This window comes from the organism of the source record quoted next, unplaced genomic scaffold, assembly GCF_019419815.1.
Source record: "Pyrus x bretschneideri cultivar Hongxiangsu unplaced genomic scaffold, Pyrus_bretschneideri_v1 Contig7, whole genome shotgun sequence".
Taxonomy (NCBI): Eukaryota; Viridiplantae; Streptophyta; class Magnoliopsida; order Rosales; family Rosaceae; genus Pyrus; species Pyrus x bretschneideri.
In genome coordinates, this window is record NW_025999809.1 from 10941424 (window position 1) to 10957093 (window position 15670).

Below are 15670 nucleotides of genomic sequence, written 5' to 3' on the forward strand. Positions count from 1 at the left end.
ATCTAATCCAATGGATGAAGTGACTTGCAGAAGAGACCCACAAAAAGTTCATAATTTAAGATTTGACACGCCAACAACCTTGATTATTTTTATCTTAATTTAATTGCATGGTGATCTTATGAATCTTTTTGGTCTTTCAATTGTTGCAAGCAATTGTTGATGATGGGTTTTTCAGTTTTTGTCGTATATTATTGCAGAGGTGGTTGGCATATCTAACCCATATGGATTCTAGTTTTGATTTACTGTTGATTTTGGTCCAAATTCACAAACTTTTTGCATGTTATCTAAAATATTTTAATAGATAGCGTGTTGGGATTTCATCTATGCGTTTTTTAAATTATTGTAATAGTTTTGAACTCTCTTACTCTACTTAATAATAATATTTTTTTTAAATATTTTTTTTTGTTGATGATAATTATTGAGTTAACCCTAAAAATTGGTACAAAAGGGCAAAGGCATAAAGGAACACAACAGCAGCCAAGTTCTTTCCGGCATAAGAAATACAAATCTTTAAAACAATAAAACCTACTAACTAAACTAACAAACAAGAAATCAATCAATTCATACCAAAAAAATGCAGAAAGAAATGAAACACAATCCTACGAAATTGCATTAGTGCCAAACCTAGATCAGCAGAACAACCAAACCATGAGCAATAATCAAAAGGACAACCACCCCACCAGAAATATTAATAATTTGTTGGCCAAATTGTTGTTTGGATTATGATTTCCCACATTATTTTTTTTTTCTCTTTTTAAACATTTTTGTTTATTTTTTATTCTTTGATTTTGTCGTAATTTGCTGAATTCAGAGATAAATGTGTGCATGTGGAGAAAATTGGAGTACATAAAGCGAAGTTCCAGTAGTTTTTATTTCGCGATTTAAGGTGTGAAGTTCACTAATTGTTGAAATTCAAAACCAATAACTTAAAGTTATCAATTTTGAGGCAAAATTAACATATCAAGAACACATGTGATGGTAAATTAAACTTCCTACAACAATTACCAAAATCATAATTTTCATAAACCTTGCAATGCGCATATTAAGAGAAAGCGAACGTTCTAGAAAGGACTAACTCATAGCATGGACTGATTCCTTAACCGTTAAATCCTTAATCAAGTATGAAACAATTATAAGTTCTAATTTATGTTATAAGTTGGTAGATACTGGAGACCCAAAAAGAGCTAACTTCACACTCAAATGCTCCCAAGTCCAACTCATGTTCCACCAAAAAAAGCCCAATCACGCCAGCGAGAGTTTGACTTAATTGGTAAGGTTCATGTCTTGTGTGTCACCTAATCAAGGTTCGAGTCACGCTGCTAATAGTTCTCGTTTGTGCTGATTTATAAATTCCTACGTAAAGCTATACCGGTGGCACCTGGCAATTAATGTCACGCATAAGTCTTTCTCGAAATTGTGGGTATTGCATGACGCTAGTGGTGAGAGTAACTAATCTCTCCTAAACTTTTTTTTTTTACCAGAAAAAAAACCCCAATCACCACAAAACTTCCAAGTCCAACTTATAACATAAGAAAACACTAGGTAAGAGAACCTTAACACGCACCCGAGATCTCATGTTCAATTTCTCATTTTCCTGCTTAGCATTGAATCGAGAGTCAAAAGAGATGATGTAACTTTTGGTGCCAATGGAATACTATGTGTTGGGGAACATGATTGTAGTGGGTCCTCTGGAATTGGAATGCTAGAAAGAGGGGCAGAAGATGAAGAGAAGATGCCCGCAAGAGCCTATACTTTAGTGACAAAAATTCAAAAGTAATAGGACCCATCACAGCTTATAATTTGCTGGAGCCTGGAATTATCAATCATAGATAATGATACAACTAACAAGCAGGCCTGTCTCAAAACATATTAGGTGCAGAAAATTAGATGAAGTTCATTTGATTAGGTAAACCTTAGGCCATTTTTAATGGGATTAATGATACTTTGTCTGTCAGGTGTACTAGATTTTGAGTTGAGATCCGCCGGACCTCTGTGTTCGGAGTCGAGGGACTCGAAATCCAAACTGTTCAAAAGAGGGAGAGATTCAAGTCGTTCAAAAGCTTGGTTTTATGTGAAGTGAGCCAGTAACTGATGGGGTCCCAATATTTAAATTGAGGGGGTCCGTTTTTGAGTCCATGAGTTCCAGTCAAAAAAATCCAGAGAGGATCTCAATACAAAATACAACAAGTTAAATATTTAAACTAAAGTTAAGTAGGGGGAATGATTATCATATAAAATAAAAAGCAGAAAGAGACAGCACTTGTGATGATACAAACATGATTGCTTAGATTAACTAAAACACTTGTAAAGATTCTTGACTTAAATCTTGGTCTTACACCAACGGTAGGATGCGCCTCAACTAAATTAATCATCTAATAGAAAACTTAATTACATGTGACCACCTCCATTCTTTTTAAATTACCTAAATTAAATTTTGAGCACCATTCAGTGACTTCCCATTGGTCCTTAAATTACCTAAAGTCATTTTTTTTAACAAACAATATTATTCTACACTAAGAGGGAGGAGGTGAGATCAGTCTCACAATGGCTTAACAATAATTTGGTTCAAATTCGTCTTTGGTGAGACTTGAACCTAAGATCTATCATTTACAAATTAAAATGAATACCACTGAATGATAGTACTAAGTGGCAAAGTCACATTTTTAAAAAACAAACTATTATCTACACTAAAGGAGAAATTGTAGGTTTAGCCTTAGAATAGACAAACAAAAACGTGATTCAAATTCGTTTTTGACGATAATCAAACATAAAGTCACGTTTAACTCCGCAGATGTTTAATTTTTGGATATGCTAACTCCTTTCTTTTTTCACAAACTACAAAATAAAGTTACCTCCTAACAAATATCAAAGTCATTACAAATATATGTTGTTCTCTTGCCCATGTAAGTCAAACACAACGTCAAGTGAAGAAAACTATCGTTACTTCGAATGCTAGTCGATACAAGCTAACTCTTAATGTGCTGCTGATATATATTCTTTTCCATATTTTGAAAAGGTGGCAACGTTGAATCCACCATCAGCATTAACAAAAACAAATGTTTATATTTACGAAAATTCTAGAATAAATCGACCCATGTAATTGTTCTAAAGTCTTGACCCCTAAATCCTTAACTGAAAATCCAACGGCTAAAAATCATAACTTCTGGCCTGGTCATTATATAGTTCTCAAATCAAGAAGTATGGGATCTCAACCAAAAATTGAAAATAAATATGAACTGATCAGAAAAAAAAGTCCAATAACAGTATAATAAAAACGAAAGGATATCATTTTCGGATATCTTCCATTAAGATTACCGGATCAAGTGATCAGGACCTTGAAATTTCATATAACAGCAGAAATTTATTATAATTTTTAATGAATCAAAATAGATAGGTCGTTGAATGAAATTTCAAAAATCCGGATCATTTGATCCGATGATCTTGATGGAAGAATTCCGGAGCAGATCTCTTTCCAATAAGAACAAATTAACTATACGCTTACGTCACGTCGCAAATTTAGGCACCAATTCTAAAGCTGGGTCAACCCTCGTAATTATGGAGAACAACGGGGTCAAACACATAGCCTCCCTCTCCCGCTCCGCAAATCCACCCCAAAGCCCTGAACTTTTCTCTTTGTCCATGAACCCTAAAAAATCAGAGAATTAGAGAAGTTTCCGTTCAGACGAAAACAAGCAGCTTTGCCCAAAATTCACAGTCGTCTCGGGATTTTCAAACTCTCCTTGGCCGTTGATTTTTACCAGTTGAAGTATCACCGGTGGATTCAGCTTCTTCGTTGGTAAGTAGCTTTTTTTTTGTGCTTCCATTTTTAGGAATTTTGGATTTTTAATTATTTTTATTTTTTTTGGTATCCTGGAATTGGTTTCGTGGAAGCTCTGTTTGGCTGGTGAGAAAATAGTCTAAAAGCTGAATTTTGTAGTTCGTTTTGTTCTTTGAGCTTGTTTTAGCTCTGTTTGGTTGGTGAGAAAGTGGAAGTATTAAGATAATTTGAATTGCGTACTGCATTTTTTGCTGGCTTAACTTGTATGTTACTAGAAATGAAAAAATTTTCAAAGACTGTAGACTTAGAGATATATGTGTGGGTGTGTGTGTGTGGGTGTATATTTGTTTTTGCATTTTTTTAAATGACTTGTTACAATTTTATCTTATGTTTTCTTCCATTTTTATTAGCACTTAAGCAGGTTCCTTTGTGATTTGATTCACATTTTCATGAAATTTAGTTGAGTCGACAAGATTATAGTTATTGGGACTTTTTTAATTGTGATTTTTCATAATTTTTTTTTTTTTTTAAACTTTTGCAGTTCAACGGGTCTGCGCAGTGTATTGGTAATTGTTGAGGACGAAGTGATTAACCTTTTGGGGATTGTATATTGGTAGTGGTTATTCTCTGCAATGTCTTGGTGGTGATGTTCATTTTATATGTGTGAAGAACCGAAGAAGTTATGGAGAGTTTAGAAGTCATGAGTAACGGTGTTGAATCATGCAATGGAGATTCTGTTCAGCTTAGCAATGATGTGAAAGAAAATGATAATCGGGATCTTGACCTTCTCCAGGATTTGGATTCTTATTGGGAAGAAATCAGTGACCGGTTGACCATATCGAGGATGGTGAGTGACTCAGTCATCAAGGGGATTGTTAATGCAGTAACCAACGACGCAGCAGAGAAAATTGCTCAAAAAGAACTAGAGGTGACTAAGCTGAAGGAAATGTTACATGTTTACCATGTGGGTGGTGATGAAAACGAATTCTCACCCATGCAGCGAGAGTCAAAAGGAACTGAAGACAAACCTATTAAAAAGGTGCCAAAGGTGGCATGCGTCCTAGCTTTCTTGAAGCTGTCGTACAGCATGATGGCATTGAAAAAACTTTGGGCATCTTAAGAGGAACAACTGAAGAGCACTTCAGGAAGCTCAAGAATGAAATTGATGGGATTAGAGGGTGTAGTTTGATCAAGAGGATTGGTTCTGGTTCTCAGTTGTTGGGTTTCGGTGACATACTGCAAGATAATGTATCTGACAGATGGATTGATGTGGATAGATTGCTCGATAGCCTAAAAGGTACAATAGAAACTGTCTTTCAACGGGTGGAAGGAATGGTTAGCTCGGCAAAGGCATCAGTCTGTGAATGGCAGCAGGAGCAGGATTTTAAAGCAGAAATAGAAGCACTGGTGATGAGGAATTGTATCTGGAGTGTTGAAGAAAAAAATTTGGATCGGTTTCATGGCGATAGGAATTTGCACTGGCTTGGAAGGATGGAAGAGATATCAAGTTTACGTGAGGAATTAGATTCCATTTCAAAATCACTATCTATTTCTGACATTGGGCACCTATCTTCTCACGGGTCCTTGGAAGGTGATGAAGAGAGTAATAATTATAAGAAGGGTGACCGTTTGCATCGCAAAGTTTCATCATCATTGCTATCATCATCAACAGTAACTTCAACTTCAACATCAACATCAACATCATCATCATCATCATCTCTTTGGGAAGAAAATGGAAAACATGATGAGTCAGAAATAATGCAAGAACATTTGAATGCCACCCGGCTTAGGCATATGTCAATAGATGAGTTGACAAACTATTACAATAATGAGATGATTAAATTGAAGAGAAGTCATGAATCTGAAGTGCTAAATTTGACTGAGCAACTATTCAGCCTCAGAAGAGAATTTTTCAGGGAAAGGGGATCCTCTTTGCCATCAAAGAAGAGTAAGGAGTTTGACTTGTTGAGGAGGCGAATCTCTGAGGTTATTACTAAATTAGATGAAGTGCTTGTTGACAAGGCGGGCATGGCTACATTTGGTATTTATGAAGAAAGTCTTAGCAGTTTGAAAGACAGACTGGAGTTACTCATTTCAGAAAATAAGCACCTCAGATATTTGCTTGCAGATAAGAAAAGGGAAGTTAAGTGTCTTTCACTTCAAGTTTCTGAGGCTGCTAAGAAAATGTCAGAACATTCCATGGCTGAGGCAAAGTTGTTAAAAACAACGGCTAATCTTAAATCAGCTGTTAAAGATGCGGATATTGAAGCTTTAATTGTTGAAGATACATATGCTTGTATTCTCAGGGGAATGATGGATCAAATTAATTGTATCGCTGAAGAGTCACATATGGAAAATATTTATATGCAAGAAATCTACAAAAGTATACTTAAAGAAGCTGCCCATAGTGCTCAACCTGCTAGCCAATGTGAAATTGAAGATTTGAGTATGGAGTACACTATCAGGCAAGAAATATGTGTACTTGTATTCAAAGAAGTCATGAAAGATGCTGAGAAAAATCTCAACAACCTGAACTTGAAATATATAGAAGAAAATGAACTCCGGGTTTTGATTGAGATAGAAAAACTAGAAAAAGAGAAACAATGTGAAGTGGAGGTTGCAAACACAGTGAGATTAAAGCAAGAAATATTATCTCTGTCCGAAGAAAAGGAGCAGTTGGCGCAGGATGCAACAGCTGCATTGGAAAACGAAAAGGTGCGATATGAATTAGCTGCTCAGGAGCTACATAATTTAAGGGACGAGACATGTCGGCAACAGAAATTGATTTCTGACAGCATTGAAGAGTCAAATGCTACAAAGCAGAACTTAACTGATGCATTGGAGCAAATTGAAAGACATAAGGCTGACATGTGCATGTTAGATCAGAAGCTTGAACTAGCAATGAAGGAGTTAAGCGAAGTTAATGAGGAGAGGAGAATGCTTCTTGATGCAAACCAAGAGAAGCAGAATGTTTTATCTTTGTTGGAAGCAAAAGAAAGGGAACACAAGCAGCAATTGGAATCAACGGCTGTGTATATCCGTGAATTATTGAAAGGGGTTGCTGAATTTGAATGTCGAGTAACACAAGATATTTCAAGGAAATGTTCAAGGTACTTGCTCAGTTATTTTTATCTCTTATTGTTTCGTGTAAATTCTTTTGTGCTCTAGTTCTGTCAATAGATTTGCTTCCACATTCTTATATGATTCCTGGATGGGGTGATGTTTTGTTAATCTAATGGGTTTCTACATTCGGAACCCTCATAATGTACCTGTGGCCTTGTTTCCAGGTTGAAGAGTTTGAGTTCTCAATTGCGTTTTCTTAAACAAAAAGCTAATGTCATTGTAAGAAGAGGTTTGCTGTACCGGCAGAGACTCGAAAAGAAATGCTCTGACCTTGAAACGGCAGAAGCTGAGGTATGTGAATTCGAATCAGATAAGTATTATGCATTCATATGTTCCAACTTGATGTTTTGGCGTCATATTATATTTCGTGCTATAAAACCCATGGAATTGAATTGATGCTTGCATATACATGTGGAAGAAGCTGTTTGAGATGCCCTGCTGGATGACAGAACAGTGTAAATATGATTGGAAGTTATCTTCCATTACTGACCCTGAAATGACTTCTGTTTCACAGTGTTATGTTGTAATTTTGTAATGCAAGAAAAGGAATTACATCTTTAAGTATATTGTTAGATGAACTTCTGAGTACGAATCAAAGATAGCTTTTGTAGTTTGTTATAATTGAGGTTTTGTCATTGAATTTCAGGTTGATCTTTTGGGGGATGAGGTGGGGACTCTGTTGAGCCTTGTTGAGAAAATATACATTGCTCTTGATCATTATTCACCAGTATTGAAGCATTATCCTGGAGTAAGATGCTTTCTTATATTCATTGGTTGATCATGTTAGCTCTGTATAGCTTCTAGATTTCAGGGGAACCGGTGTACAATATGAATGTATTGCAAAAAGATTGATGTCGGTGTAAATATCAATTAAAATTGGCGGAAATGACAGAAATTTATCCCAAGCATGAAAGTTAATAAAAACTTATAATTGATTCTGAATTATAATAAAAATGTTGTGCTTCTAACAAAAGCGCTTCTGCAAATAGGCCCTTGTATATTTTGTAAGAATTAGTGGGAATATAGTATGGTGAATGCTTTGATGAGCGGAAATAACACATCTGTATGTTGATCACGTCTTCTCTCTTGCGTTTGCAGATAACTGAAATCTTGAAGCTGATAAGAAGAGAATTAACTGGAGAAATTAAAGCAGCTTGATATACCCTTTTGCCTTGGTAAGGTTTCCAATTTAATGGTTTCGTCTTTCGACAACAGCTCACCATGTCACATAACTCCTATAAATGTGTATAAATTTTACTTATTTGAGACTGTTGGGTCGAATACTCTTAATGATCTCGCCCTTGCATCTTTCGTGTGACGCAGTGTCAGCAGAGTAGTTGTAGGCAATTCATCGCCTTTGTCAAAACAACCATCCAAGAAAAAGTTAGAGGAGCCTGGAGATATAAATCCCGTATGAGAGACAGTTGCAGAAGCAAAATTTGATGAAGGAACGAGATGTGAAATGGTTTGCAACCAACAGGGGCAGTGCGAAAATCAAAATTAGTGAGCTTGGTTTTTGAAGTATAGTTGTTATTCGATTCTTTTTGTCTAGGTGCCGAGCTAAAACCTCGTCTGGAGTTGGTCACTTGTTCCTCCTTACATGGTTGGAAGAAGTTTTAGAGTCCACTTAGATAGCAATACTACATATGTCTGTTTTTTTTTTTGGGGGGAAAATACTACATGCTTGTTTCAGCGCTGCTTTCTGTTGTAAAGTTAAAACTCTCTTTCATAAAATAAATAAATTAATTAAGACAACGGATCCGTAACACTACTTTTTTTTACACAAACATTTGACACGTTTTTGTGCAACTTATTCTGTAATATATTTTAACGATTCGAACCGTCTATCTTTTAGAACATCATTCACAGATTATTTTTGCAAAAAGTTGAACAAATTCAAAACCACAGAGGCATTCATTTGTAATAAATAAAATGAACGAATACGGTTCTACAAAGAAATCATAACTCCTAGTTCAATGGTCATATAGGTTAGATTTGGATTTTTAATGAACATGATCTTTGAGGAAAATGTAAATGATAGATGATTCGAATCGTTAAAATATATTACGGAAGAAGTCCTACAAAAATAAATGTAAAAAAAAAGTTGTGCCACATATCCTTCCTATTGATTAATTAAAATGACAACCAACCGAAAATTCCAACTTTTCTTTTTCCTGTTGAAAAATAGAATCATAGATTGCTATTCAAATGTTGCAGATGAAATACAGCTTCTCCCCGGACTTGGTCTCTTCTGATCTTTCCGGTCGTAGTCGCCGGAAACGGCTTCTTCCATAAAATGAATATTTTTGGTATCTTAAACCTGCAAAGATCATAAGATTAATGTCAACCATTATATTGTAATTGCATACGTGCACAAAATTTTCCGCATGAAGCTAGAACGAGAAATTCGAGAACACTGCTTGGCTCCTTACCCCGTCAAATTCTTTTGTTTACAATATTGACAAAGAATCTCACTGGAGATGTGTGGCATTTGTTTTGAGACAGAGTGTTTGATGGTTGTATTCATCCACTGCCAATCTTCTCTTATTTGAACACACGCAACAACCATCTCGGTGAGACGAGAATCCGGAATTCCGACGACAACAACGCCGGTTACCCCTGGATGTTGTAATAAGGTTCTCTCCACCTACGGATCGGAGATAAGTAATGAAATAAGTAAATATACTTTTTCTAAATTGGTGAATCCGCGACAAAAAAATTTTGACTGTATGCGCCGGTTATATGTAACTTCGAGGCTCACGTACCTCTTCAGGGTAAATGTTCTCCCCTCCGCTCTTGATCCGACCGTTTGCTCGTCCGATTAGCCACACATTGCCATAGTCATCAACGGATCCAACGTCGCCGGTGTCAAACCATACTTCATTGCCGGAAACTGACTCATTTGGTGGACTTCCGTGCCAATATCTGAGCATCACATGTTGACCTCTAGTTAAGATCCTTCCCACATGAGAGGAGCCATCGACCGAGATCTTTAGTTCCACATGAGGAGCCGGCTTCCCAACACAAACACCCCTTTCTTCATGAGCTGAATGCAGTTTTCGTTCATCATTCAACCGTGGAGGGCCGCCAGAGTTGTCAACGCTTGGATCATACAGAGTGATGAAGGTTAATGACGAGCATGTCTCCGTCATTCCTTAAGTTATCGGAAGGTAAGGAGAGACAAAATCGTAAGATTCGAATCAATTTCGAGGACTAATGGCTCGTCTAGTGTCTAGGACTAAATTGGATTGGATAACTCGTAAAACCAATCAAATTCAACCCTAGACGCCAGACGATCTCTAAATAACGAGGGAACCTACTGGATGAAGAGAACTTACCATAAGCTGAGAGAAGCTTAGCTTGTGGGAACAATTTAATGGCAGCTTTGGTCAGCTCAATTGACAAGCCTCCACCTCCATTCAATATCTTCTTCACACTATCCCTCCCTTTCCATGTTTCCTTCCCCCTGACAGATTCCAGAACATGAACACCGAAAAACAATGGCCGCAAGGCACAGTACAAATCGAAAGTACAACACTAAGCGATGCAAAGTACAAGGCTTTGGAAGTCAATCTTCTTTGGACTCGTGCGTGCATTACTTAGAAAGAAAAAAGGGTCATCATTTACCTGAATTTAGAAACCAAATCAGCCATCATTGCAGGAACGGTGATCAGAGAAGTCACGCTATGTCGCTCAATGGCTTCGAGGGCAGATTTAGCCTCAAACTTGGGCATCAAGACATGGCGTGCTCCGATCATTAGCATTGCCAGGGCTGATGACAACCCACCAATGTGGCACAATGGAGCAGTATGCAAGTAAACCTGCAGATATCCACACAATTCAACGGTAAGAAGTCGTTCAATTTTGCTGGCTGAATCTTGTTCAAACCCCGCTTTTGTGCAAAAACCTAGTCCAAGCATTCTCTACTACCTAACTGCAAACTACGAAAAGAACACTTGCGTACATCATCCTCACCGTAGCCAGCAACAGCGATTTTTGCTAGGGACTGTATGATAAAAGCCGAGTGGCTTAGGGTAACTCCCTTTGGCCTTCCAGAGGTTCCTATATATTTAACAAGAACAAATCGATAACTAAAACAAATTAGTGACCGGATTATCTTACAACTATCCTAAAAAATCTTTTGAGAACAAATAAACACAGTAGAGAGAGCTCGTGCCAGAAGTGAAGCATATGATCACAGCCCCGTCAGGTGCCCAGGAGTAGTTCAATGGCAGCGCAGCTCCTACGGAATGCTTTTTAATCGACTCAGTAGTTAACACTGGCCAAATGAAGAATGAAGATGAACACATTAACCCAATTGGTTTTCATTACAATTTTCTAAATGTGAAATACATGTCTTAGAAACTACATACGATTATTCGAAGCCCTTAAGACATCCGAGGAAGGCGAATCCACCGAAACATGCCACCTCAGAGAAGGTATATCGCGAAGTTGAAGCTTTGAGTACCAAGGGATGCAGCTATCATCAGTCACTAACATTGCTGGCCTCACTACTTCCATTGCCAAAAGTGCTTCTTCATAGCTCTGCAGGGATGAAAACACAAATTAAACAGATGTTGGGTCAGATTTTGTTACAGAAAAGTAATTGACAAAATTATGGTTTCAAAGTTTACTTACTTACCCATCGGTAATTAAGAGGAGCAGCTATGGCACCAACATATGCAATGGCTAGTAACCACTCCAAATACAACTCACTGATCATAACGAAACCAAATATTAGTACTTTAGCCATGTTTTGGAAAGGCTAAAAGTGCTTTCAGATTACCAAAAGCGCTTCTAACGTAATTAAAAGAGATAACTAAATGTGTTTATGGACGATAAAAGCACTTTTTCAGCTTTCTCTAGAAGTTTTAAGAGATGTTTTGTGTGCTTCTAATAACGTTATGAGCAAAAGTGCTTTTTAAAGAAACGTTTGAATTTTGGTAAAATGTTTGTTTCGCTTCTGGTAAAATTACGAGTAGAAGTGCTTCCTAAAATCCTGAACGAGTCCTTAGGATTGACTATCTTTGAAAAAGCATCTTACAAGCGAAGCAGCACCTGTTGAAGGCAGCAATCGAAACGACGTCACCAGAACGTATGCCGAGCGGAAGCAGGCCTCGGGCCAGTTCCATGGCACCCTCCACGAACTCCTTGCCCGTCTTTTGGCGGTTGCCGGTGACCATGACCACTGAATTGCGCCGGAGAGTAGATAGGAGGCTCATGCACTGGCAAATGTGGGCCTGTGAGTAATTACCCATTTCTCTAGGGTGCAAACTAGTAATCTACTAAAATTGCTGTTCTTTTGTGAAACTCTGAGAATTCCGTTTGAAAGAAGGAGCGGGGAGAGAAAGAGAGGTCAGAGCAGAGTGCCATTGGAAGACTGGATTTCAAGTTATCTTATCTTTTGGTACATAATAGCTAAGTTATGAAGAAACTCCCAGCAGCTATGTTACCACACCGATAATATTTTAAGTCATTCAATTATTATTGTGCGTTCGTTTTGTTATTAAAATGTTTTAACTTTCTTACGTAACAGTACGTGGTTGATTTAAAAATTGCGCTAAAAAAAAAATCATGTGAATGAAAGTTTATCTACCGTAAAAGTTTGATTTTTCTCCTTTTTCTTAGAATTTAAAGGAGGAAAAAGAAAAGAAGGTGTGCATAGCTATTATTACTGCACAAAAACAATGAAGGAGAAGTAACTTGAGTCCGGATTCTCGCTGGAACCTCTTTGTGAGGATTCTGGGAATTCGTGAATCGTATCCGTTTATCATACATTGTGCGGCTATAAATTATTTTAAACATTTTTATTTAAAAATAAACGTAAACAATACTTGACAAAAACTGACCGCACAATATACAATGAACATACACAAATCCTCAGGATCATCATCAAAATGATCCGAGAGGATCATGTTGGGAGTAACTTAGCATCAAAGTTAAGCCCATAGTAATAATTTACCCAAAAAAAAAAGCCCATATTAATAAAAAAAATAAAAAAATGTTGAGCCTCCAAATACTGCGCATGGATAAGGATTTGGATCCTCTGGTCATGATCCTCTTAACCAGTATTATTAGACCGTTGGATTTTTATCCAATAATTATAATTATTATAATTTTTAAAGGGTCTCCATGTTTGTAACCGTTGGATAAAAATCTAACGATCCACTAAAATTGATTAGGAGAATTCCGACCAGTTACCTTGGAAGGATCCAAATCCCATGGATAAAGCTAAAGTCATCTCCCATCACATATAATATTAATAACACGATAAAGCAAACCGTGACAATCTACTTTTGGCATCACGAATGAAATACGACTATTTCTTATCAAGCTCTACAAAAAGAGATAATACGATTCTTTGAATCTAAAACCAGAATCCAAACTTTACAATAATACAAAGCAAAAGCTTCACCGTCACAACAGATAAAAGTTGCTATACCTAAATTAACAGCCACACCCATCTTTTCATGTCATGCATCGTGCTTATGTTTAATGTCTCAGATTAGATTGAATTCTGGATCTCATAAAATTTAAATATGTTAAATCGGTCGAAGGCCAACTTTTAAAATTATTCAAGTCATCATCCGAGACTGGTCCATTCTCTAATTCAACTAGACAAACTGAGTACTTGACTTCTATTTCTTCCTCTGGCATATTGTGAGCCTAAGTACTGGTTTGGTACTGTGATGCTTTTATAAAAAGTAGGTATCAAAAAAAGTTGAGCTCAAAAAGATATTTGGTAAACACTTAAAAACAGTTTATTTTCACAGTTTTGGATGAAAAAAAAAGCTGAAAACGTGAAGCAGCAAAAATGAGATTATTCTTACAGCACAGCAAAAACAGTTTTTTTTCAAAGCACAACAATATCAAACCAATGCTGAGTAAAAATATCAGTACAGCTAATTGATAAGGATATCGTATATCTTAAATGAAGTCGTATGGAATCAAATGAGACTAAATTGTAAGCAACCCACATGATTGTAAGACTATTGATGACAATCTAATCAAGTTTTTTTTTCCGATTCTAGTGAGCTATCAAATCCAATACTAATCACAGAACGTGATTAAGAATAAGATTTCCCATTTGTTCTTGATGAAATTATGCCCTTTTTCTTCTTTTATTATTTACCGGGTGTAAAAAGTAAAATCCAAAAAAAAGTAGAAAAAGTGCATGTGACTTAGGTTGGCGTGCGAGCCTGTGAATGGTTAATAGCAGAGTACAGCAAATCATACGACGACGTTTGGAGGAATTGAAGCCATATATATTGACTTCTGAGTTCTGCCAATTCGAGAGAGAGAGAGAGAGAGAGACAGAGACAGAGAGCACGACCGCCGCTCACTCCCCACTCGTCTCCGACGAACGACAACAAACTTTAGACTTATCGCTTATTGGTGCTCATACTCTTATAAAACGACTGCGTCGCTGGACCTGAGCCCTCTCGAGACGGAGGAAGAGGAAGAGAGGGAGAGAAATGGCGTTTCTCATCGAAATTGGTGTAGCAGCGATCGCGGTGTTTCTGATTGCGGTGGCGATGGAATCGGACGGCCGAGAGCTGCGGCCGTCCGACCACGGCCTCGTGTACCAGGACCAGGCGCCGGCGAGCGCGAAGTCGCCGACGGAAGAAAAGTCGTTCTTCGTCGGGGGAGGAGGAGGAGGAGAGAATTCGCCGGCAGCGGGCGACGCGGCACAGCCGAAGCCGAAGGCGATGAACTCGAGCGACGAGTCGTGGTGGAAGGGCGTGGTGGCACGTGACGGTGGGAGGGGTAGGGATCTCGTGAGGGACGTGCTGCTGGTGGCGAGCTTGCTTTGTGGGATTGCCGGCGTGGCTCTGTTTGTGGCCTCTGCTTTCGTTTACGTCTTGAGGTACCGAAAGCATAAATCTTTACCGTCAGAAGCTCCGTCATCGTGAGGTAATAATTATATCAAGAAATAACTAATGTTCTTTGGATTTTTTCCCTTCAATTTTTTTTTTTCCACTTTTTTTCATGTAAATAAAATTAAGAGGTGAATCATATGTGATAGAGGATATTCCACATTTTTATTTACATTAAATTTATCTAAACTTTGATAAATAAAGCGGAATTCAAACTTTAGTGCAAAGAGATATATAGCGCTCTAAACAACTTGAATAAACCGAAATCTACTGAACATTTTTTAGTATTAATCAACTTTTATTCAATTGATACTTTTTATCACGAAGTTAGTAGAACGTATTCCAAGTTTACATTTCCTTACCTCCAAATGGATAAAAGTTTTAATTAGTGAAGTTCATAGCACTGGCTTGCAAGGATTTGTAGCCTTGATGATCAAAATTGTTTCCTCAAACAATATGAGGAGATGACCTTTAATCGTTTGTAACGATACGGCATAGCAATGATCTAATTATTGCAAGATCTCTAAATTTTATATCGAAAATTTAAATCGTTGATTTTCCGAATCACTCTGTGGTAAATACCATGAAAACAGTGGTTTATGTTGCATACTTTTTTTAAGATTTAAATTATAGTTACACTAGGTTGGTAATGTATCGATGTATAGCTTTTATGTGGCATTAAATTGTTAGAGAATGCGAACTATGCATCCTCGTGGTATGTTCCGATATATACGATGAGAAATGCGAAGGAGACTCTTCATAAACTTTTTGTTACCTTATAATTTATTGTTAATTTTGTGTTAATATCATAAATATTATGCTAAAAACGTAAAGGTGACATAAAGTCTATGAAGAATTTTACTTTTGAGAAAATCTTCTTAATATTTCTTTT

The 15670-nt window shown here is 37.1% G+C and overlaps 3 protein-coding genes across 5 annotated transcripts; 2 read left to right on the forward strand and 1 right to left on the reverse strand.

The window, feature by feature from the left end:
* The first annotated feature begins 3564 nt into the window (after positions 1-3564).
* Positions 3565-8656, forward strand: LOC103936299 (WPP domain-associated protein). Its single transcript, XM_009346138.3, is given in 7 exon segments — positions 3565-3796; positions 4320-4809; positions 4812-6888; positions 7066-7192; positions 7548-7649; positions 8000-8076; positions 8225-8656. Coding segments are annotated over 5 exon segments (2715 nt in total). The 5' UTR covers positions 3565-3796; positions 4320-4460; the 3' UTR covers positions 8060-8076; positions 8225-8656.
* Positions 8657-9048: 392 nt separating this feature from the next.
* Positions 9049-12329, reverse strand: LOC103936298 (2-succinylbenzoate--CoA ligase, chloroplastic/peroxisomal). 3 transcript variants are annotated; one of them, XM_009346137.3, is made up of 10 exons: positions 11960-12329; positions 11544-11616; positions 11275-11446; positions 11079-11180; positions 10866-10963; positions 10529-10722; positions 10240-10367; positions 9667-10055; positions 9334-9548; positions 9049-9221 (listed from the first exon to the last, which is right to left on the reverse strand). In XM_009346137.3, exons 1-10 carry the CDS (start codon positions 12157-12159, stop codon positions 9092-9094), a joined length of 1701 nt encoding a protein of 566 aa, XP_009344412.2. In that variant the 5' UTR covers positions 12160-12329; the 3' UTR covers positions 9049-9091. The 3 variants fall into 3 exon arrangements, with proteins under 3 accessions (XP_009344412.2, XP_048429649.1, XP_048429650.1); XM_048573692.1 differs by having other exon boundaries at positions 11946-12087; XM_048573693.1 differs by having other exon boundaries at positions 11540-11616; positions 11946-12087.
* Positions 12330-14184: 1855 nt separating this feature from the next.
* On the forward strand, positions 14185-14998 carry LOC103936297. Its single transcript, XM_009346136.3, has one exon. It carries the CDS (start codon positions 14377-14379, stop codon positions 14812-14814), a length of 438 nt encoding a protein of 145 aa, XP_009344411.2. The 5' UTR covers positions 14185-14376; the 3' UTR covers positions 14815-14998.
* Positions 14999-15670: the final 672 nt, after the last annotated feature.

Excerpts from the sequence above, each read along its gene's own strand:
- LOC103936298 (XM_009346137.3), bottom strand. The coding sequence starts at position 12,159 with ATGGGTAATTACTCACAGGCCCACATTTGCCAGTGCATGAGCCTCCTA. Across the intron at positions 10,056-10,239 it reads TAAGCTTCTCTCAGCTTATG|GAATGACGGAGACATGCTCG; the intron begins GTAAGTTCTCTT and ends CGATAACTTAAG. Across the intron at positions 9,222-9,333 it reads AAACAAAAGAATTTGACGGG|GTTTAAGATACCAAAAATAT; the intron begins GTAAGGAGCCAA and ends TGATCTTTGCAG.
- LOC103936297 (XM_009346136.3), top strand. The coding sequence starts at position 14,377 with ATGGCGTTTCTCATCGAAATTGGTGTAGCAGCGATCGCGGTGTTTCTG.